Here is a 23488-nt window from a genome sequence, read left to right as displayed (position 1 = left end):
CCTCACAGTTGAGAAGCGAGTGGCGATAGCCCTGTGGAAGCTTGCGACTCCAGACAGCTACCGGTCAGTTGGGAATCAATTTGGAGTGGGCAAATCTACTGTGGGGGCTGCTGTGATGCAAGTAGACCACGCAATCAAAGATCTGCTGATATCAAGGGTAGTGACCCTGGGAAATGTGCAGGTCATAGTGGATGGCTTTGCTGCAATGGGATTCCCTAACTGTGGTGGGGCCACAGATGGAACCCATATCCCTATCTTGGCACCGGAGCACCAAGCCGCCGAGTACATAAACCGCAAGGGGTACTTTTCGATAGTGCTGCAAGCTCTGGTGGATCACAAGGGACGTTTCACCAACATCAACGTGGGATGGCCGGGAAAGGTGCATGACGCTCGCATCTTCAGGAACTCTGGTCTGTTTCAAAAGCTGCAGGAAGGGACTTTATTCCCAGACCAGAAAATAACTGTTGGGGATGTTGAAATGCCTATATGTATCCTTGGGGACCCAGCCTTCCCCTTAATGCCATGGCTCATGAAGCCATACACAGGCAGCCTGGACAGTAGTCAGGATCTGTTCAACTACAGCCTGAGCAAGTGCAGAATGGTGGTAGAATGTGCATATGGACGTTTAAAGGCGCGCTGGCGCAGTTTACTGACTCGCTTAGACCTCAGCGAAACCAATATTCCCACTGTTATTACTGCTTGCTGTGTGCTCCACAATATCTGTGAGAGTAAGGGGGAGACGTTTATGGCGGGGTGGGAGGTTGAGGCAAATCGCCTGGCTGCTGGTTATGCGCAGCCAGACACCAGGGCGGTTAGAAGAGCACAGGAGGGCGCGGTACGCATCAGAGAAGCTTTGAAAACCAGTTTCATGACTGGCCAGGCTACGGTGTGAAAGTTCTGTTTGTTTCTCCTTGATGAAACCCCCTGCCCCTTGGTTCACTCTACTTCCCTGTAAGCTAACCACCCGCCCCTCCTCCCTTCAATCACCGCTTCCAGAGGCAATAAAGTCATTGTTGCTTCACATTCATGCATTCTTTATTCATTCATCACACAAATAGGGGGATGACTGCCAAGGTAGCCCAGGAGGGGTGGTGGAGGAGGGAAGGAAAATGCCACACAGCACTTTAAGCACAGCACTTTAAAAGTTTACAACTTTAAAATTTATTGAATGACAGCCTTCTTTTTTTTGGGCAATCCTCTGTGGTGGGGTGGCTGGTTGGCCGGAGGCTCCCCCACCGCGTTCTTGGGCGTCTGGGTGTGGAGGCTATGGAACTTGGGGAGGAGGGCGGTTGGTTACACCGGGGCTGTAGTGGCAGTCTGTGCTCCAGCTGTCTTTGCTGCAGCTCAACCATACACTGGAGCATACTGGTTTGGTCCGCCAGCAGCCTCAGCATTGAATCCTGCCTCCTCTCATCACGCTGCCGCCACATTTGAGCTTCAGCCCTGTCTTCAGTCCGCCACTTACTCTCTTCAGCCCGCCACTTACTCTCTTCAGCCCGCCACCTCTCCTCCCGGTCATTTTGTGCTCTCCTGCACTCTGACATTATTTGCCTCCACGCATTCGTCTGTGCTCTGTCAGTGTGGGAGGACAGCATGAGCTCGGAGAACATTTCATCACGAGTGCGTTTTTTTTTTCTTTCTAAGCTTCACTAGCCTCTGGGAAGGAGAAGATCCTGTGATCATTGAAACACATTCAGCTGGTGGAGAAAAAAAAAGGGACAGCGGTATTTAAAAAGACACATTTTATAAAACAGTGGCTAAACTCTTTCAGGGTAAACTTTGCTGTTAACATTACATACATAGCACATGTGCTTTCGTTACAAGGTCACATTTTGCCTCCCCCCACCGCGTGGCTACCCCCTCAACCTTCCCCGCTCCCTGTGGCTAACAGCGGGGAACATTTCTGTTTAGCCACAGGCAAACAGCCCAGCAGGAATGGGCTCCTCTGACTGTCCCCTGAAGAAAAGCACTCTATTTCAACCAGGTGACCATGAATTATATCTCACTCTCCTGAGGATAACACAGAGAGATAAAGAACGGATGTTGTTTGAACGCCAGCAAACATACACTGCAATGCTTTGTTCTACAATGATTCCCGAGTACGTGTTACTGGCCTGGAGTGGTAAAGTGTCCTACCATGAAGGACACAATAAGGCTGCCCTCCCCAGAAACCTTTTGCAAAGGCTTTGGGAGTACATCTAGGAGAACCGCGAATACCAGGGCAAAGTAATCCTTTCACATGCTTGCTTTTAAACCATGTATAGTATTTTAAAAGGTACACTCACCAGAGGTCCCTTCTCCGCCTGCTGGGTCCAGGAGGCAGCCTTGGGTGGGTTCGGGGGGTACTGGCTCCAGGTCCAGGGTGAGAAACAGTTCCTGGCTGTTGGGAAAACCGGTTTCTCCACTTGCTTGCTGTGAGCTAACTACAACCTCATCATCATCATCATCATCTTCTTCATCCCCAAAACCTGCTTCCGTGTTGCCTCCATCTCCATTGAAGGAGTCAAACAACACAGCTGGGGTAGTGGTGGCTGAACCCCCTAAAATGGCATGCAGCTCATCATAGAAGCGGCATGTTTGAGGCTCTGACCCGGAGCGGCCGTTCGCCTCTCTGGTTTTCTGGTAGGCTTGCCTCAGCTCCTTCAGTTTCACGCGGCACTGCTTCGGGTCCCTGTTATGGCCTCTGTCCTTCATGCCCTGGGAGATTTTGACAAAGGTTTTGGCATTTCGAAAACTGGAACGGAGTTCTGATAGCACGGATTCCTCTCCCCAAATAGCGATCAGATCCCGTACCTCCCGTTCGGTCCATGCTGGAGCTCTTTTGCGATTCTGGGACTCCATCATGGTCACCTGTGCTGATGATCTCTGCATGGTCACTTGCAACTTGCCACGCTGGCCAAACAGGAAATGAGATTTAAAAGTTCGCGGTTCTTTTCCTGTCTACCTGGCCAGTGCATCTGAGTTGAGAGTGCTGTCCAGAGCGGTCACAATGGAGCACTCTGGGATAGCTCCCGGAGGCCAATACCATCGAATTGTGTCCACAGTACCCCAAATTCGAGCCGGCAAGGCCGATTTAAGCGCTAATCCACTTGTCAGGGGTGGAGTAAGGAAATCGATTTTAAGAGCCCTTTAAGTCGAAATAAAGGGCTTCACTGTGTGGACGGGTGCGGGTTTACATCGAGTTAATGCTGCTAAATTCGACCTAACGTCCTAGTGTAGACCAGGGCTAAGCAAGTGTGAAAACACCTCTGCTCCCTGGTAGGAAGGGGAGCCCCTTCAAAAGTAGCTTCCGAGTTGATGCAGTAAAATGCACAGCAAAGCTAACCTTCCTTTATTAATTAGTAGTTTATCTAATTCCTTCAGCTGTACTGTTGGCAGCACACCAAGCTAGAGAACCAGTGCCAATATTAGCACTTCCTTCTAAATAAACAGCAAAATCTGATAACATTTTCAGCTTTTAAAGAGTGTTTCAATGGGTATTTTCTTCCTCTAGCTATAACAGTTGAGCTTTTGGGTTGAACGATCCTTGTTTTTAACCATATGAGAGGAAACAACCAGTACAAATTATTCCAGGAGCATAAATCCTTCAAGGAGGGAAATAGACAGTAAATGGTTTTACATTAGCTAGATGGGAGTTCACGAGCTGGATTATATCATTTTTAGCCCAGTAAAACTCTAACTCAGAGTTTAGCCTGAGTAAGGACTTCATGACTTGGATTCAGGTGTTTGTATGAACAAAGGCTGGGGGAACAAGACTGGGTAAAATGATTTACAAACCTGCAATTATACCTCAAACTGACAACCTGTTACTGATCCTTTCATGGAGGTTCAGGAATATTTTCCCTGTGTGTTCATGTATTCATAGTGCTACTGATTCAGATTGAGGCCAAAAGCTGAAGTGATGAAATACCATAAGAATTTCTTCCTTAGCAAAGGTATGAGCCTGTTCAAGTGTGGGGGAAAACACTGGAAATTTCTTGCAGACCCAGACGATGTGAATAGCTCAGATATACTTCGGGGAAACATCTAAATATTTGGGTATTTATCTGAAAATATCCTGAGTTTGCGAGGTTTGGAATCTCTTCCATCTAAACTGGACTTGGACAAGAGAATAGACTCATGAACTATCCAGTGCTTCCTGATTTCTCTCAGTTTATAAAGCCCATGACAATTGAACATAAGAACAATTATACTGGTCAGACTAAAGGTCCATCTAGCCCAGTATCCTGTCTTCCAACCGTTGCCAATGTCAGGTTCCCCAGAGGGAATGAACAGAATGGGTAATCATCAAATGATCCATCCCCTGTCACCCATTCCCAGCTTCTGACAGAGGCTAGGGACACCAACCCTGCCCATCCTGGCTAACAGCCATTGATGGACCTATTCTCCATGAACTTACCTAGTTCTTTTTTGAACCCTGTTATATATAGTCTTGGCCTTCACAACATCTCTGGCAAGGAGTTCCACAGGTTGACTGTGCGTTGTGTGAAAAAATACTTCCTTTTGTTTGTTTTAAACCTACTGCCTATTAATTTTGGTTGGTGGTCCCTAGTTCTTGTGTTATGAGAAGGAGTAAATAGCACTTCCTGATTTACTTTCTCCACACAAGTCATGATTTTATAGAGCTCTATCATATCCTCCCTTAGTCATCTCTTTTCCAAGCTGAAAAGTCCCTGTCTTATTAATCTCCCCTCATATGGCAGCCGTTCCATACCCTAATCTCTTTTGTTGCCCCTTTCTGAACCTTTTCCAATTCTAATATATCTTTTTTGAGATGGGGCGACCACATCTGCATGCAGTATTCAAGATGTGGGTGTACCATGGATTTATATAGAGGCAATAGGATATTTTCTGTCTTCTTATCTCATATCTTCTTATCCCAACATTCTGTTAGCTTTTTTGACTGACACTGCACATTGAGAGGATGTTTTCAGAGAACTATCCACAATGACTCCAAGATCTCTTTCTTGAGTGGTAACAGCTAATTTAGACCCCATCATTTCAGATGTATAGTTGGGATTATGTTTTCCAATGTGCATTACTTTGCATTTATCAACATTTAATTTCATCTGCCATTTTGTTGCCCAGTCACCCAGTTTTGAGAGATCCTTTTGTAGCTCTTCGCAGTCAGCCTGGGACTTAACTATCCTGAGTCATTTTGTATCATCTGCAAATTTTGCCACCTCACTTTTACCCCTTTTTCCAGATCATTTATGAATATGTTGAATAGGACTGGTCCCAGCACAGACCCCTGGGGGACACCTCTCTCCATTCTGAAAACTGACATGTATTCCTACCCTTTGTTTCCTGTCTTTTAACCAGTTACGGATCCATGAGAGGACCTTCCCTTTTATCCCATGACAGCTTACTTTGCTTAAGAGCCTTTGGTGAGGAACCTTCTCAAAGGCTTTCTGAAAATCTAAGTACACTTTATCCACTAGATTCCCCCTTGTCCGCATGCCTGTTGACCCCTTAAAAAATTCTAGTAGATTGGTGAGGCATGACATCCCTTTACAAAAACCATGTTGACTTTTCCCCAACAAATTATGTTCATTTATGTGTCTGACAATTTTATTCTTTACTATAGTTACAACCAGTTTGCCCAGTACTGAAATCAGGCTTACCGGCCTGTAATTGCTGAGATCACTTCTGGAGCCCTTTTTAAAAATTGGTGTCACATTAGCTATCCTCCAGTCATTTGGTACAGAAGCTGTTTTAAATGATAGGTTACAAACTACAGTTAGAAGTTCTGCAATTTCACATTTGAGTTCCTTCAGAATTCTTGGATGAATACCGTCTGGTCCTGGTGACTTATTATTGTTTAGTTGATCAATTTGTTCCAAAACCACCTCTAATGACATCTCAATCTGGGACAGTTCCACAGATTTATCACCTAAAAAGAATGGCTCAGGTTTGGGAATCTCCCTCACATCCTCAGCCTTGAAGACTGATGCAAAGAATTAATTTAGTTTCTCCTCAATGGCCTTATCGTCCTTGAGTGCTCCTTTAGCATCTCCATCGTCCAGTGGCCCCACTGGTTGTTTAGCAGGCTTCCTGCTTCTGATGTACTTTAAAAAAAAATTGCTATTACTTTTTGAGTCTTTGGCTAGTTGTTCTTCAAATTCTTTTTTGGCCTTCCTAATTATATTTTTACACTTAATTTGCCAGAGTTTATGCTCCTTTCTATTTTCCTCACTAGGATTTAACTTCTTTTTAAAGGATGCCTTTTTGTCTCTGACTGCTTCTTTTACTTTGTTGTTTAGCCACAGTGGCACTTTTTTCTCTGTTTTTTTTAATTTGGGGTATACATTTAAGTTGAGCCTCTATTATGGTGTCTTTAAAAAGTGTCCATGCAATTTGCAGGGATTTCACTTTTGGCACTGTACCTTTTAATTTCAGTTTCACTAACTTCCTCATTTTCCGTAGTCCCCCTTTCTGAAAATAAATGCTATAGTGTTGGACTGCAGTGGTGTTTTACTCACCACAGGGATGTTAAATTTAATTATATTATGGTCACTATTACCAAGTGATCCAGCTATATTCACCTCTTGGACCAGATCCTGTGCTCCACTTAGGACTAAATCAAGAATTGTCTTTCCTCTTGTGGGTTCCAGGACTAGCTGCTCCAAGAAGCAGTCATTTAAGGTGTCAAGAGAATTTATCTCTGCTTCCTGTCCTGAGGTGACATGTACCCAGTGAATATGGGGATAGTTGAAATCCCCCATTATAAATGAGTTTTTTATTTGTATATCCTCTCTAAACTCCCTGTGCATTTCATAGTCACTATCACCATCCTGGTCAGGTGGTTGGTAAAATATCCCTACTAATATATTCTTATTATTAGAGCATGGAATTACTATCCAGGGAGATTCTATAGTACAGTTTGGTTCATTTAAGATTTTTATTCATTTAAGATTTCATTTGATTCTACACTTTCTTTCACATATAGTGCCACTCCCCCACCAGCACGACCTGTTCTGTCCTTCAGATATATTTTGTACCCTGGTATTATTGTATCCTATTGTTTAGCCTCATTCCACCAAGTTTCTGTGATGCCTATTATATCAATATCCTCATTTAATACAAGGCACTCTAGTTCACTCATATTATTTAGACTTCTAGCATTTGTGTACAAGCACTTTAAAAACTTGTAACTTTTTAGCTGTCTGCCATTACATGATGTAATTGAATCGGCCTCTTTTTCATTTGACTGTTTCTCATCAGATCCTACCTGTATTTTATCATCTTCCATCCTCTCCTCCTTAGTAGGATATAGAGAATGTCCATTAATAGATCCTCCCCTAAGGGATGTCTCTACTCACCTGTCGGCTTTCCCCGAGCCCTTAGTTTAAAACTGCTCAACGACCTTTTTAATTTTAAGTGCCAGCAATCTGGTTCCATTTTGGTTTAGGTGGAGCCAATCCTTCCTGTATAGGATCCCCTTTTCCCAAAAGTTTCCCCAGTTCCTAAAAAATCTAAACCCCTCCTCCTGACACCATTGTCTCATCCACGCATTGAGACCCTGCAGTTCTGCCTGTCTAACTGGCCCTGCGTGTGGAACTGGAAGCATTTCAGACAATGCTACCCTGGAGGTTGTGGACTTCAATCTCTTACCTAACAGCATAAATTTGGACTCCAGGACCTCTCTCCTATCCTTCCCTATAGCACTGGTACCTACAAGTACCATGACCACCAGCTCCTCCCTAGCACTACACATAAGTCTATCTAGATGCCTAGAGAGATCTGCAACCTTCGCACTAGGCAGGCAAGTCACCATGCAGTTTTCCTGGTCATCGCAAACCCAGCTATCTATGTTTCTAATGATCAAATCCCCCATCACTATTATCTGTCTCTTGGTAATAACTGGAGTTCCCTCCCCTGGAGAGGTATCCTCAGTGCTAGAGGATACCACACCATCATCTGGAAGGAGGGTCCCAAGTATGGGATTGTTTCCCTTTGCTCCAGTTAGATGTTCTCCTTCCCTGAGACTTTCATTATCCTCAATAGCACAGAGGCTGTCAAAGCAGGCAGGGGTGGGACTGTTCTACTGTGTCCCAGAAAGTCTCATCTATGTACCTCTCTGTCTCCCTTAGCTCCTTCAGTTCAGCCACTCTGGTCTCCAAAGCCCATACTTGATCTCTGAGGGCCAGGAGCTCCTTGCACCGAATGCACACATACACCACCTGCCCATAGGGCAGGTAATCATACATGCTGCATTGGGTGCAATAAACTGGATAGCCCCCACTCTGTTGCTGGACTTCTGCATGCATTCTTTTTTTATTCCTGCAGCTCGTTCCTTTGTTGATGTTTTGTTTTTATCAGGGGGTGTTTTTGGCTTTAAGTTTAAAGAATGTTAAGATTATCTAGACCCCCCCTCATGTTCCCCCATTTCCTTTTCTACTTCTGCACCAAACATGAAGCACAACTTCCTAGTAGATAAATAAACAACTAGATATAGATTTGGGTTCCCAGATACCTCAATATTTATATATTAGTTTGTTTTTTTCCTTCACCGTCTTTGCATGTTTTTACATGCTGCCACTGGAAAAATTGGCTTCAGACAATCATGCAAGAAACCTTAGCTTTCTGAGGTGGCCTGATATAGTAGCAAAAAAGTGTGTGTGCGGGGAGGGGGGGGGGAAGATGCATGCAAGAAGGGAGATGTCCAAGAACATAAATGGATGATCTATATCAAATCCCTGGCCAACAAAGTCAAGGATTGCCTAAAGTACATCAGTCTGCATCCTGCCTACAGAGTGATTACGCACCTGGCTGGCAGCCATGAACAGCCTTCTAACATCCCCATTATGAAACCAGATGGCTCTCCCTGCTCATCGATGGACGAGGTCTGGGATAGATGGAAAACACATTCTGAAAGCATGCTGAATCCGGACCTGCTGACAGCTCTCTGGAGCTACGTGACCTGGCAACCCACGCAGCTGTGGACCCAGGGATGAACATTGATCCTCTGTATGAAAAGTCATACAAAAGGGACTAAATGGATATGCTGCTGGAGCCGATGGTGTTCCAATCGAGTCACTCAAAGATGCCTCCAAACGAGTGAGCATTGGCCTGCCTCAACTGTTCTTAAAAGCATGGGCATCAGGCAAAGTACCAGCAGAATAGAGAGGTGCCCTCATAATGTCCCTGTACCAGGGCAACAGATCTCACATTGAGTGTGACAGTTACAGACTGATCTCATTGCTGTTTTGCTCTGGAAAGGTCTTTGCTGAGCAGGATGCAGCCTCTCCTTACCAGACATAGTCATCCACAGCAATCAGGTTTCATAGCTGGGCTGTTGACAATGGGCACTGTCTTTATCCTTCAGCTCCTGGCTGAGCTGCACTGAGAATTTAACCCCCCGCTTCATGTGGCATGTGTTGAAATCAAAACAGCTTTTGATTCAGCTGACCAATCAGCACGTTGGCTCGCAGCGAAAGCAGCTGGCATTCTAAATCTGCTCATCTTCACATAGGTGCCACTGTGAGAGTGCACGTTGGTTCCCAGCTACATTTCTGCATGACCTCAGGTGTGCCACAGGGATGCATTCGCACCCCAGTACTATTCTGTAGAGCTATCAGCTGGATATTAGAACTTGCTGCTACTCCTGTCGGAATCCGGGTTGGTCAAGAAGTGTTCACTGACCAAGACACTGACAATTCTGCTTTACTTGTGGAGAAGTCAGAGAATTTCAGCCCCACCCTCCAAGGTCTCAAGACACTGTCCCCATGTTGTGGCTGAATGTTTCATGGCAGGAGATCAAGGTTCAGAACCTCGGTGCAGGCAGGGTCAAGTACCATGGAGAACCCTGATAAGTTCATCAGCCTAGGCTGCAATCAGAGTTCAGTCACAGCAAACCAGATGTTCTTCGATGAATAGGACTTGCTGTCTCCTGCATGAAGTCCATGTCCTGCTGTGAGGTGGGGCACCAGTACAACAGCACCCCACTCTGGCAAGCGCAGCACAGCCCCTGCACTCTCAGCCCAGCCAGGCTGTCAGTCTATCCCTGGTGCCCAGGAGTCTGAAAACCCTCTCTTCTCTCCCAAGTCTATCAGGGGCTGGTAGGGGACCCTGGGTTCCAATTCAGGACGCTCGAGGTAGGAATAAGCAGGATGGCGCTGCTTGACTCTGACTTTGTGTCACAGCCCACCTAGGGTGGACACCATTGTATCATTATATAAGTGTTTATACTTGTTCAGCTTCTACTGTGGAAATGGAATTCTTCGGCTATCCCTCGATGCAAGGATGACGTCTGCCAAGGAGTTCACCGATGGGTTTTTAAGTGGCTGAGGAGTCCAATTCATGCCCTGCAGATTTTCCCACAGAAGTGACAGATGTAATCTTGGAGGAGACAGTTGTTGGCTGGCATGTTGTGCCCTTTCTTTCCTCCTTTGTCATTTCTCTGTCTCATGAGCACATCTGTTCCCCTCAGAGTAAGCTGTGGGTTGGTGTATGGTGTGGCACCTCTGTGTTCTGTTCTGCGCCAAGTCTTCCCAGTTTGTTGGGTTGATGCCTCCCGTTTTCAGATGTATTTTCAGTATTTCTTTGAAGTACTTCCACTGCCCTCTGTGAGCCCTTCTTCCCTGACTTAATTGAGAGAAGAGTACTTGCTTCAGGAGGCGAGTGTCAGGCATACGTACACAGTGGCCAGCCCAGCGGAGATGGTGTTTCATGACCTGCACTTCTATACTGGTGATGCTGGCTGCAGAGAGAGCGCTGGTGTTAGTGCGTCCGTCTTCCCCGATGATCCTGAGAATCCTCCTGAGGCAGTGCTGCTGGAACCACTCCAGCCGCTTGAGTTGCCGTCTGTAGGCTACCCAGGTCCCACACCCATAGAGAAGGGTGGGGATGACAACTGCCTTGTAAACCTAGCTCTTGGTGACTGTTTGCAGATCCCTATCATTGAAGACTCATTTAAGTAGTCTTCCAAAAAATGTGCTGGCACGGCAGAGCCTGTATTCAATTTCTGTGTCAGTGGTGGCTGTTTGGGAGAGATGGCTGCCAAGATATGGAAAATGGTCCACATCTACTCCAGGGGCTCTCTGCTGATGGTGATTTGTGGCGTACATGTAAGAGTAGTTTGTCTAGGTGGGGGCTGGTAGAGTACCTTGGTTTTCCTGATGTTGAGAAAGAGACCCAGGCTGTGATAGCCATCTGCAAAAAGGGTTTAGAACTGCAATCTGTAACTGGTAAAATGACTCCTCTAACCATCGAAAATGTGAGACTTATCACATGCTCAAAGCCAAAGTCCAAAGGAGGCTACGGGACATCAAAAATAAGTGGTAGCAAGAGAAGGCCTCTGAGTTCCAGGGTTTCATAGATCAGGATGACTTGAGAAGCTTCTTTCAAGCTCCAAAGACCCAACCCCCTTACATTTGCAGGATGGCTCCACCCTCCTCAATGACAATGCGGCCATTAAACAACGCTGGAAGGAACACTTTGAGAGCCTACTAAATCGCGAATCCATGGTCTCTGAAGACACCATCAAGTCTATTCCACACTGCTCGGCAATGGAACACCTTGCTGATCCCCCATATTCTGAGGAAGTCCAGTGTGCCATCAACCAGACAAAAAAATCACAAGACACCAGGCCCAGACAGCATCCCAGCTGAGATTTTTAGAGCTGGTGGAACAATGCTCCAGCACAAACTTTGCCAGCTCCTCAACAAAATCTGGACCTGCAAAGAAATTCCACCTGACTTTGTTACAATATTCAAGAAAGAGGACAAATCTTTGTGTGGGAACTACAGAGGTATTGCCCTCCTCTCCATTGCAAGGAAGATCTTTGCCCGGGTCCTACTAAACCGTCTTCTCCCCCTTGCCAAGGAACTCTCCCCGAATCACAGTGTGGCTTCAGGCCATCCCAAGACATAACTGACGTGATCTTCATGGCACGACAGATTCAGGAGAAGTGTAAAGAGCAACACCAGGAACTGTTCATGACATTCATCGATCTAACCAAGGTCTTTGATTCTGTCAATCGTGATGCCCTATGGAAGGTGCTGTGTAGGTGTGGCTGTCCACAGAAATTCATTTCCATCATCAGACTACTCCATGATGGGATGACTGCCACCATTCTGTGCAATGGCTCAGAGACTGAACCATTCATCATTCGCCCTGGTGTCAAGCAGAGCTGTGTCTTTGCTCCAACACCCTTCTCCATTGACCGTGCTGCGGTACTGATTCTCATCCATGACCACCTTCCTGATGGAATCGGGATTGAGTATCGTATGGATGGTCAACTCCTCGATCTCTGATGTCTCCAAACACAATCTAAGAGCATGAGAATTGGCATCAATATGCACATGACTGCGTCATTCGGAAGTGGAATAAAGCTATGCTATAATAAGGCACCTTCATACCATAATTGCATCCACTAGGCATAGTATAGGTATGAGTATTTTTTTTTAAATCCACACTCTTAGTTAAAATAATTGTACTGGTACTAAATCTGTGTATAGACCAGGCATAAATTGCTTTAGCTGGGTCTGGAAAACCAAATATTGTGAAGCTCTTAATCTATGACCCACTTGATGGGGCTTTGAAACAATCTGGCTTTGACTCCCATCTGAATTTTGTCCTCTGAAGTTTGCACATTTGTCACAGTCTGGCCCCGATTCAGCAAAGCAGCTAACCATATGCTTATATCCCATTGACTTCAATAGGGCTTGAATGCTTTGTTGACTCAGGAACCACAGTTGTAATTCTGGAGCACCAATCGCATGCCTGATGAAGTGGCCCCCTCTCCACAGACCTTACGTTCGAATTCAGGCAACCCATGAAGTTCAGATACACAAAGCCCAGTTGGAGGTCAGTCTCAGTGATGCAGGGTTTTGGGAGGCAGAGGGAGGGTTGATAAATATTTTTCTCTAGTGGACTTTCATCAGCAAACTTTGAAGGTGTATGTTTAAGGAATCATTTAAAGGAGAAAGTGGTGGTTCAATGCTACAGAAGATCAAAAGGTTTCAAGTACAAGGAAGCAGCGAAGAAAAAAGGCACAATAAGTTGAAGAGAGATGAAAGGGACCTTCAGGAGAGTAGCTTGGGGAAGAGCAAGCACAGGCAGTAAGACCCTATCATCTAGGTATGGTAAATGGCAGATCGGCATCATAGCTGTGGGCTATCTTGGCAACTACCCAAGGCCTCAGAGTAAAGGCACGATTTGAGCTAGAGGTGAATATGTATGCTCACCTGCTTTTCTTGTAGGGCGAAATACAGAACAGTGGCAGATACTATGAGACTGCAGCTTATCTGTACATGTAATAAAAGTATAATTTGTTTCATATGACAGAAGCTGCAGAAAGGAAACTGTTGCTGAGGTAATAGCCAATTCTAGAGCCAAAGCACTTAACATTTTTAAATTAAGCAATTGTTGAAGAGAAAACCTTCTATTACCTATTGAATAGGCTTGCAAAACAGTTCAATAATCAGAAATCAAATATAGGACTGAATCCCAAGAGATGCCAGCCACCTGCAACACACTGAAGGTAGGAGGACTTCAGTGGGAATTGCACATGCTCAGAATCTCAAGTATGGGCTCGTGGTTTGAATTTGGACATACTTGGTCTGGATTTATACCTCTTTCTTCCAGGTCTTACAATTTTAATTAATTATTATCAAGTAACCAATATCATTCTAATCTTTAAGTATTGTGTGACTTCTCTCTTTGTGGGCTCTGCATTCATTGAAATAGCTCAGAGTTAATCCATCTGAAATTCTTTCCTAGAACTACCATCTGACAGATGGGTGAACCAGGGCATGCACTTACTTAAATTGAGGTATGTCACGGCAAAGTTCTACATTGGGTCGTCTTGTTCTTCCCTCCAGGCGGGTCTGAGCTACTTTCAGTGGGCACTCCTTTGCCATTATAGCTCTCTCCAGCAACATGATTGTATTTTCTGTCTGGAAGATTTCTTGAAGTGTCTGAATAAAACAGAGCATTTTTATAGGCCTCGCCATATACTTCATTGGAATTCTACACTATTACCTTTCCCTACTTCAGTTTATATGTAAGCATTTGTGTTGAGCTATATATGAGCAGCAAAATTAGCCCAACATATGGACAGCAGCTTCCATTAGCTAAGGAGAATATTTTCCACTGTTCTCAAAGGGATAATGAACAGAAGATAGGAATCCCTATGCAAGTAAGTTTTTCCCTTTTCTGTGTAAAGATCACCATTAATGGGAGCTCTGAGCCCAGAACAAGAGGAGAATGTGCTCATAGGAACCTAGAAACATGCTGTCTGAGAACATTGTTCCAATGTTTAAATATCCTCGCCAATAAAAAATGTATGCCTGATTTCTGGTCTGAATTTGTCTCACTTCAACTTCCAGCCGTTCCATCATGGCATGCCTTTCTCTGCTAGATTGAAAAGCCCATTATCATCTTCTGCCCATGTAGGTACCTATAGACTGTAATCAAGTCATCCCTTAACCTTCTCTTTGTTAAGTTAAGTAGATAGTCATTATAAGGCATGTTTTCTAATCCTTTAAACATTCTCGTGGCTCTTCTCTGAACCCTCTCCAATTGTCAACATCCTTCTTGAACTGTCAACACCAAAACCAGACACCATATTCCAGCAGCACATGCACCAGTGCCAAATACAAAGGTAAAATAACCTCTCTACTACTCAAAATTCCCCTTCTTATGTATCTGAAGGATTGCACTACCCCTTTTGGTCACAACACTGCACCGGGAGCTCAAGTGCAGCTGATTATCCACTATGACCCCCCAACCCAAATCTTCTTCAGAGTCACTGCTTCCCAAGATAGAGTCCCCCATCCTGTAAGTATGCCCTACATTCTTTGTTCCTAGATGTATACATTAGCATTTAGCCATATTAAAATGCATATTGCTTGCTTGTGCCCGGTTTGCATATCAGCGAACTGACCTCTTCATTATTTACCTCTCTGGTGGTAAATTTTTGTGTCATCTGCAAACTTTACCAGGGATTATTTTGTTTTCTTCCAGGTCATTGATAAAAATGTTCAATAGCTGTTAAATAGAATGTTGGGTTCTGTTTTGTCCTTGTTTATCCTAGCTCTGACGTCACATTGCTTCACTGATTACAGGACCAACTATAAACCTTTGAAAAGTCAGTATGATCATGGAATGTGCACGGTCTCAACCCCAGGCCATCAGAAGGATAGAAGCCCCTCAGCAACATGAGGTCTATAGGCCTGGGAGTTGGACTCCACAGATTCCTCTTTGAAACTGATCTCCTCTACCACAGCAGAAGTTGCTGCTGGAAATGACAAGGCTAGTGAACTGTTCAGGGTTCTCAGATTCTGGTTTTCTTTTTAAAATGTGTAACTTCTCATTAAAACTGGCTAGTTTCTGACATCACTTTGTTGTTAATCCATAATAAATCTCCTAAATTAAGGCAACCAAATATCTTTGTTCCATATTGTGTTGGTTTAGTACAGAAGACAGTGTTTGTCCCTTCCTCTGAGGGACATGAGAACAAACACACACAGAATAGTCAAGCGGAGGCCCCTATAATTGCATCTCAGAAAGCTATATCACTTATTTGCAGTCATTTCCTGCAACACCAGAGCACTCTGGTAAGTCTGCTTGAAAACAAGCCATGTCTTTCCAATTGCAGACTGCGAGTTTTGTAAACAAAATGGAGTGTAAGTTCCTTTGACTGGATCCTGACCCCTCTCCTGAATGTGCAGAAGTAAAACACAGAGCTTTTCTGGGAAACAATTTCTAACAATGTCATACTGTCTAAAGCCAGTTTCAAAGAGGACTTTGTTAGAGTAATGGGGTTATAGATTTATAGGAATTTATTTCCCTTTTGCTCCATTCTCCAATTTGTTTCCACATCAAAAAGATGCAGCTTGAGCAGTGGACGTGTTGCACAGGTGCTCATAGACATTGATAAGCTGCCATTTTCATTCCAAACTTACACTGATTTCCTTATTTCTACCCGTGTCATGGTGTCAAAAATCTTAGCACAGTGACCCAGTTTGGCCCCTTGGAAACCACTGCATACTCCAAATGTTTCAGCAATGCCTTGTGCAAGAACATATGAATCACATTCAATCTTTCACACTGGAGCTGAATTCAGAAGTTTTCAAAAACTCCTCTCTGAACAGAGCAAAAATAAAAGCAGCTTGTGTGTAAAGCCAACCTTTTTAAAATGGAAGTAGCCCCAAAGGGGAGATGCCAGTGCAGTTAGAGCAGCATAATTTTAAACTGTAAAGTAGCTTGATCGCCTGCAATAACAGTATCCTTCATGCCCTAGAGCCTGTAGGCTCTCTGATTTAAACTATAATAAAAATAAGAAAAACACCCGGGAAAAGTCAAAGTTTTGTCTTGCCTGTACAGATTCAATATAGATAAGGTAACACGTTCCATCCATTGCATTAATGCATAATAGTGCATTAATTTCACTGATCCTAACTCTTCATAGCCTGTGTGATCAACCCATTACTTGACACTTTTATAATCTATATTGAGGCATCAATGTGACTAGTAATTGAAGTCCTTTTTATTCACAAAACCGGTACGGCACATGCATTGACAGTACAATCTTCTTCAGGTTGTCTCACCCTGGACCTGGAGCTGACAGTCTTTAGGGGTGGGAGGATATGTAAACTTGGGTGCCCATTTAGACTCCTTGCCTCTCCTCAGCTGAGACTGCCAAGCGTGAGTGATTTTTGCAACCCTTAGCCCAATTTTACACTCTAAATTAATCCACATGGCCATGGGTACTGCTTATCTGATCTTGTTCTCTTTAGATTACATTAGATGGGGAACTGTTACAAAGCCAATTATTTATACAGCCAGTCTTTAAATGAGGACACTTACCTGAGAAGAATCCCCATTATAAAAATCACTAACCTATAACTGCACTGGTATTTTGTCACTTTAAATTTTCTCAGTTTGAAACTGTTAGCTTCAAGAAACCTCAGACCTGCTTGGGTGGTCATGGTTGTTACACCGGGGACTACACAGGGAGAATCATATGATTCCATCCCATGACTGGTGACGGCCTGAGACCTAGAGGGGGGGTGTGCTTGGAGAGACCAGATGTGGTCAGAGGGGCACTCTGCCTGGTATCCAACAGTTGCCACTCCGTGCTATCCATTATCTGATAGCATGAGATGAACAAAATAAGGCTGGTAGTTTTAGCACATTCATAACCTTTGGAAATGGCAATGCTGATAAGGACTTGGATAACCCTGAAAAAAATGCCTGGATTTCTCCTGAGGTAGTAGGCATGTTTTGGGGATGTAAAGGACATTTTCAATGCAGATAGAGCTCCCTAAGTTTCTGAGAACTCCTACCTTTTCTTGGGCTTGTCATCACACAACAGTTCCACCAGTTTAACTTGAAGTCTGTTTAAAAACTAGTTCAGTTAAACCAGTGCAAACCCCTGCCTGGACATCTATATCTCTTTTACAGCTGGCTTATGCAGGTTGGGTACGGACCAAAATAAGTTATATAAACTGCTGTGGCCACTCAGAGATTTGCATGAGTTTAATCAAATGGATTTTAAACACCCTTCAGTTAAACTGAACTTTTTTAGACTTTTATATTTAGAGCAGACAAAGCCAGGTCAAACTAAAATAAAATAAGCCACATAGGCCTTACCTACACATGAGTTGTACTGATTAGTTGTACAGTTTAGAAACTGACGTCAATACATCAGTGCAACCCCATGTGTGGCTACTTATTTCAGTTTGACTGGCTTAAGAGTCATTATCACTGAAGGTTTGTTCTTTAAACTGATTTAATTTAAACTGGTACAAGTTTGGGAACTGACAAGAACTGATCTATGTGGACGGATAGCTGTTGTCAGGATGGCAGGCGGCTGCCCAGAGGCTTTGATTCCTAAGGAGGCTTTGTCCGTTTGCAAAGTATTGCAGGATTTTCCCTATAGCAAAACAGTCTGATTCTATGACTAGAATGCAAATTGTATTGAAAGGAAGTGAAGCTAAGAGAGTAGCACCTCTCTCCTGCTCATTTTATCATTTCCTTTTGTAATTCAGTAATCACCATATAAGTAACCTTGTATATACTTACACCACTAACAGTATGAGTTTTGTAGCCACCTATTCCACAGAAGAAAAACGTAGTGATAAGATTGTATTGTTATATATACAGATATTGTACATACTGTGCTACCAGCTACATATAGCTTATTTTACCCCCTCAGGATAGAAATCAGAGCAAAAGACCTAATGAAGCTAAGTGGATGGTGATTCATTCTGCACAAAATCCACATCCTTTTTCTTCCCGTGTAGCAAACGCAGTAGGTCCAAAAGTTTTTTTTTCTGATCTATTGTTATTGTTCAAAAGGTAGAACCTGAGTAGTTTCCAATGTCAGCAAAATCTCCTTAGCCATTTGTAGCTGTGCTCAGTGCTGCTAGGGTTGTTTTTAATATTACAAGGAGCTCTCCCTCCTTCTACCCTGACAAAAGATCCAGTTTCTAGCTATGTTGCCAGTGGTTTAGCAGATGTTTGTGGGTGAGATCTTACAGAGCCTCTTAGTACTATACTTCACTCAGGCTACTAAAATCACTATTTACCTTTAATGCAAACCAAAATATTACTTCAGCCTGCATGGGTGTAACAGGAATCTGAGGGAAAGAAACACACGCTACTTCTAGAGGTCAGTCATTGCTTATCAGGGTCCTCCTTTCCTGTGTTTGTATTGCGGCTTCTGTCTCTACAGTAGCTCTTTGCCTGCTATGCCTGGTTGTGTGCCAGTGGGCCAAATTCACTAGGGTGTAATTCCTTTGCCTCCAGCAGTGCTACGCTTGAGGTGATGTTGGTCCAACATATTAATCTCACTTTTGTGAGTACTACAATTCATTCAAAATATTTTTGAAAAAAAAAGTGTGTAATGCAAATAAAAAATCTGGCCCAAGTCTCCTCAGCACATAAAATATCAGGCAAAAATGTATTCATAACTAATTCTTTATCCCTGGGTGGGTCCTGGGTTTCTGCTTAAAATGGAATCTAGGACTTGTGCATTCTCAGCTTGACCCTGAGTGAGGCATGCCATGATAGCGCCTACCAGCCCTTTCCTTGTTTGTCTCATGAGCAGGTGGATGGGATGGTTCAGGCTAGCTCAGCAAGTGGTTCCTGCCTGCTTTACTAAGCAATTGAAGCAGCCCAGAGTAGACTAGGCACCACACCCTGATTACGTAAAAACAGCTCCCCGGAGGGGAGAGGCAGTTTGAAATGTATTTGTGAGGGAAAGGAAGCAGGGGGACTCAGCAGCCCCTTGTCCACTGCGGTGACTTAGTCTGAGTGAGCACATGGGAGGTTGTGGAAGGAGCAGGGAAGTGGTGGAGATATGCCCAAATGTGAACAGTGCAGTTCCACTGGCCACAGTCCCAGATAACAATGCGTTGCCACTACTGTAACCTATAGGCTGTAACAGTGACTGTGTCCTGCCCCCTCTCCTCCAGCTTGAGTGAAATATTCTATTAAAAGCACAGAGCTTTCTATGATGTGAAAGGGACAGAGTAGAGCCCACTATTATCTACTCTGGGCAATGCTCCTATGAGTAGATCCAATATATGGCAGTGCGTGTTTTACAAATGTCTAAGCTTGACAGACTCCATCCCACAACTGTGTTCTTAGTCTCCTGTGAACAGCCCATTGTCTTCAATTTCACCTTCAGTGAGCAAAGAGAACATTGGGGCCAGATGCTCACTCTGGCCCCATTTCCTACCCTACCTCCATGTGTGTGCAGGAGCAGTTGCACGTTCACATGTGCTCACAATGCATATACAAACACACCAGCAGACGTTGAACTCTGACACCTTTGCTAACATTTTCAGTCCTGAGTGTGTGTTGGTATGCGTCAAACCTGTGACTCTTGAAAAGCTGTTTTTATTTGTATTCGTATTCTTACACTCCACTTCTCACCCTGAATGTCCTGGTGGTGGTGGAAGGAGGCAGGAGGTTTCCTACACACCAGTGGTTCTCAGCCTGTGGTCCACAGACTCCTGGAGGTCCACAGATTGTCTAACATATCCAAAGGGGTCCACACCTCCAAATGTTGTAGCGGTCCGCAAATGAAAAAAGGTTAAGAAGCACTGTGATACCCAGAGCCCAAGGTCCCATCAAGACAGGAGGGGCCATATCACTTGGATCACAGCCATATTTCCTATTGGCTTCCAACATCAGCTGGAAGCCATGGAAGGCGATGTAATTCTGAAGTTTGATAGTATTATCTTATGGGTAGGGCCCTACCAAATTCATGTTGCATTTTGGTCAATTTCACGGTCATAGGATTTTAAAAATCCTAAATTTCATGATTTAAGATATTTAAATCTGAAATTTCACAGTGTTGTAACTGTAGGGGTCCTGACCCAAAGGAGGGTAATGGGAGCGGAGGGAGTTGCAAGGTTGTTGTAGGGCTTTGGGGTATGGCCACCCTTACTTCTGTACTGCTGCTGTTGGTGGCACTGCCTTCACAGCTGGACAGCCGGACAGCAGCAGCCGGACAGCACTGCCCCAGGAGCAGGGCAGAAAGAAGGATGGCATGGTATAGTATTGCTACCCTTATTTCTGGGCTGTTGCCTTCAGAGCTGGGCTCTCGTTCAGCAGCCTCCCTCTCCAGCCACCCAGCTTTGAAGGCAGTGCAGAAGTAAGGGTGGCAATACCCCGGCCCCCCCTACAATAATGTTGTAACACCCTGGCCCTGCAACCTCCATTTAGGTCGGGATCCCCAGTTTGAGAAATGCTGGTCTCCCCTGCGACATCTATATAGTATAGAGTAAAAGTATACAAAAGACCAGATTTCATGGTGGAGACCAAACTTCATGGTCCGTGACGCAGTTTTCACAGCCGTACGTTTGGTAGGGCCCTACTTAGGGTAGTATCTAGGTTAGTTATGGTGGTTTTTGTTTTATGTACCATGTTCTGGGTAATAACAAGAGATGATTCCATGTGTAAGGGGACTATTGTCCCCTTACTAACATTCAGTGGGGGTATTTTAGTTGCTAGCTCCCAGTACTAAAAAGGGGGAAGGGTCGATGGGGAATCAGGACCCTGTGACTGATAGTCCCCAGAAACAATGGGGAGAGGCCAATGGTCCAGGTCAGCCTGAATGACAGGGTGGGCAGGCTAATCAGAGAGTCAGGAGGCCAGGGAGGTCCCATCCTCTGTGTGAGCTGGATTTGCCAGGCAGAGTGGGCCGAGCTAAGGAGAAAGCAGGGGCCCAAGCTGAGCTGCGGAGCAGAACTGGGCCAGATCCAGAGGGACCAGAAAAGCAGCCCAAAGAGAGCAGACTTGCCCTGGGAGCAGAGCTGCAGCAACCAGAGCCAGAGGGGCCAGAAAAGCAGCCCAGGAAGCAGGTCAGTGCTGGGAGCAGAGTCACAGAAGCAGCCTGCAGAGCAGACCTGTCCTGGGAGCAGAGCTGCAGCAACCAGAGGCAGAAGGGCCAAAGAAGCAGCCCAGGGAGCTGGAGGCAGAGCAGCAGCACCAGTGCAGAGACAGGAGAGTGGAAGGGGAGTCCTCAAGGGCAGGGAGGCCACTGGGTAAAGGAAGTGGGAGCGAGGACTCAGATCCTTTCGCTAGCCCACTTCACCGGGGTAGTGCAGAAGCCAGGAAAGTTCCCCACAATAGCAGGACTATTCCCCCGCTTACACATGCTTGTAAAACCAAAATGGTTCTTTACTAAAAAAGCTACAGAGATGCTGCAACTGCAGCTAACATTCTAGCCATGTGCACACAGGCTGACTTCCTGGGACCTCCTGCAAACTGTACTCCTCCCGCCAAGTTCTGTACAGTTTTTGATAGAAGCACACGGCTGCTACGGCTGTTCTTCCATCTCTCTGCCTGGCAGCAAGGACCCCATAATTGATACTTTTCTCTAGAGTCACATTGTTGGACTGGAGGTGCTGTGAGTGACAGCTATAGGGCGAATGAAACATACTGCATAATCACATCTGCAAAGGCCACACAGCATCCTGTATAGGCAATGAACTGCATTTGTTCCCTTCATAACATGGAAGGCATGGGATTATCTTGTTCTCTTATAGGAAATTGAATGAATGCATGTTTGTTTTTCCCCTCAAGTAATATAAAGTAACAAGTACAGGAAAATCATTTTTCATGTTTAGACTACACTCAAGCTACATGGGGCTTGTGCAATCTGCATTCTTTCAGTAAGCAAACTATTAAATTTTGAGAAGGGTAAGATGTGACTCTACTTGGGAAGCGTTTCTTTTTATTGTGGCTGCCTTTATAGAGCAGTCATCGCTAGAAACGCCCAAGGAGTTTTGAGAGTTTGATTATACAAGTAAATCGCTTCCATTTTTTCATAGTTTTATGTGTTCAAATATAATTCCCCTTTGAATTAGCACTAAAAGCAATAACTACAAATCACTCCTTATACCATATGGCTTCAGAAAATGCTCAGATGTATTGCTCACACAGGTGAGAATATTCTGAAAGCATCTTATGCACAGTCAAGGAAACTGATTACTGCCACTGGGCAAAGAACTCCCTCCCTGTTCAGTCACTGAAAAAATATTATTTGAACCTGCCTGTGAACTCACAGTACAAACTTAAGACATGCAGCCATCTTTAAACTTTGACTGCTTATGTCTCTAATAGATATGGTTTAGGCTTATTCCGTGTTCCTGGCTAAGGCCTCTCTTTTTTTTAAACACCGTCATCTAGAACACACACACAAAAATGCCCTAGGGTAATCACCTCCAACGCATGGCAGAAGCTCTTTACAAATAGCCTTTGATTACACATGCTGGCTACACATTGGATTAAATCATTCAAATAATCTAAAATGCATAACTGGATTGGTGGGGAGAATCACCAGATAATGTTGCACCAGTCCACGTCATTTCTGGAGGACCTCCAAAGGCAGGAGGAAAAAACAATAAATCCTGAATTGTGTGTTCCAGAAAGAGTCTAACCAGAGATTGGCTTCAGCAACCGCCCATCATACACCCTTCACTTACAGAAAATAAGCAGAATTTTGTGCTGTGGCATTCCTGAGGGTTTATATAAATTGCTGTTCACTTCCACCTCACCAAGGCTGTGGCTGTGACTGGCTGGATCAATATTACTGGGAACAAGAGCTGCTGAAATCTCACTCATGCTTCATGGTGTGATCAAAATAACCTTACACACAACATATTCTTAAAATATTATACTCAGTCCCCAGCTGTGAATGTCCTTGCTTCTGTGGTTTTTGCTAAGTGCCTAGGAGCTGAATACACTAAGGTACAGTCAGGTGATAACAGCTGCTGCATTGTGCCACAGTGTTTTGTAATTTCCTGTTTGTTTCATGGTCTGATCTAATGTTTTGGTTGTACATATTTCATGTGTAAGTAATTTCTTGCTAGTTATTTCATTTCCCTGAGTGATTAGTGTAATTACGGTTGACTTCACTATAAGTGTTATGACACGGGAGCACGGTATTTCAAGGTTTAATGATTATATGTAATAATCTTTGACTAAATTTATCCCTGATATAACTCAGAATTTAAATTGATCC

At 44.4% G+C, this 23488-nt stretch overlaps 1 protein-coding gene across 1 annotated transcript in view; it reads right to left on the bottom strand.

Moving 5' to 3' along the window:
- TEKT5 (tektin 5) overlaps positions 1-23488 on the bottom strand; it is a 70334-nt gene that overhangs the window by 3151 nt on the left and 43695 nt on the right. Inside the window, exon 6 of the mRNA XM_048867806.2 lies at positions 13768-13922. Coding sequence (XP_048723763.1) covers positions 13768-13922 — 155 coding nt within the window. The remainder of the gene's footprint in view (positions 1-13767; positions 13923-23488) is intronic.

Source organism: Caretta caretta, chromosome 10 (genome assembly GCF_965140235.1).
Source record: "Caretta caretta isolate rCarCar2 chromosome 10, rCarCar1.hap1, whole genome shotgun sequence".
Lineage (NCBI taxonomy): Eukaryota > Metazoa > Chordata > Testudines > Cheloniidae > Caretta > Caretta caretta.
The sequence above is the reverse complement of the archived record's forward strand: the minus strand, read 5'-3'. Positions and strand labels throughout refer to the sequence as shown.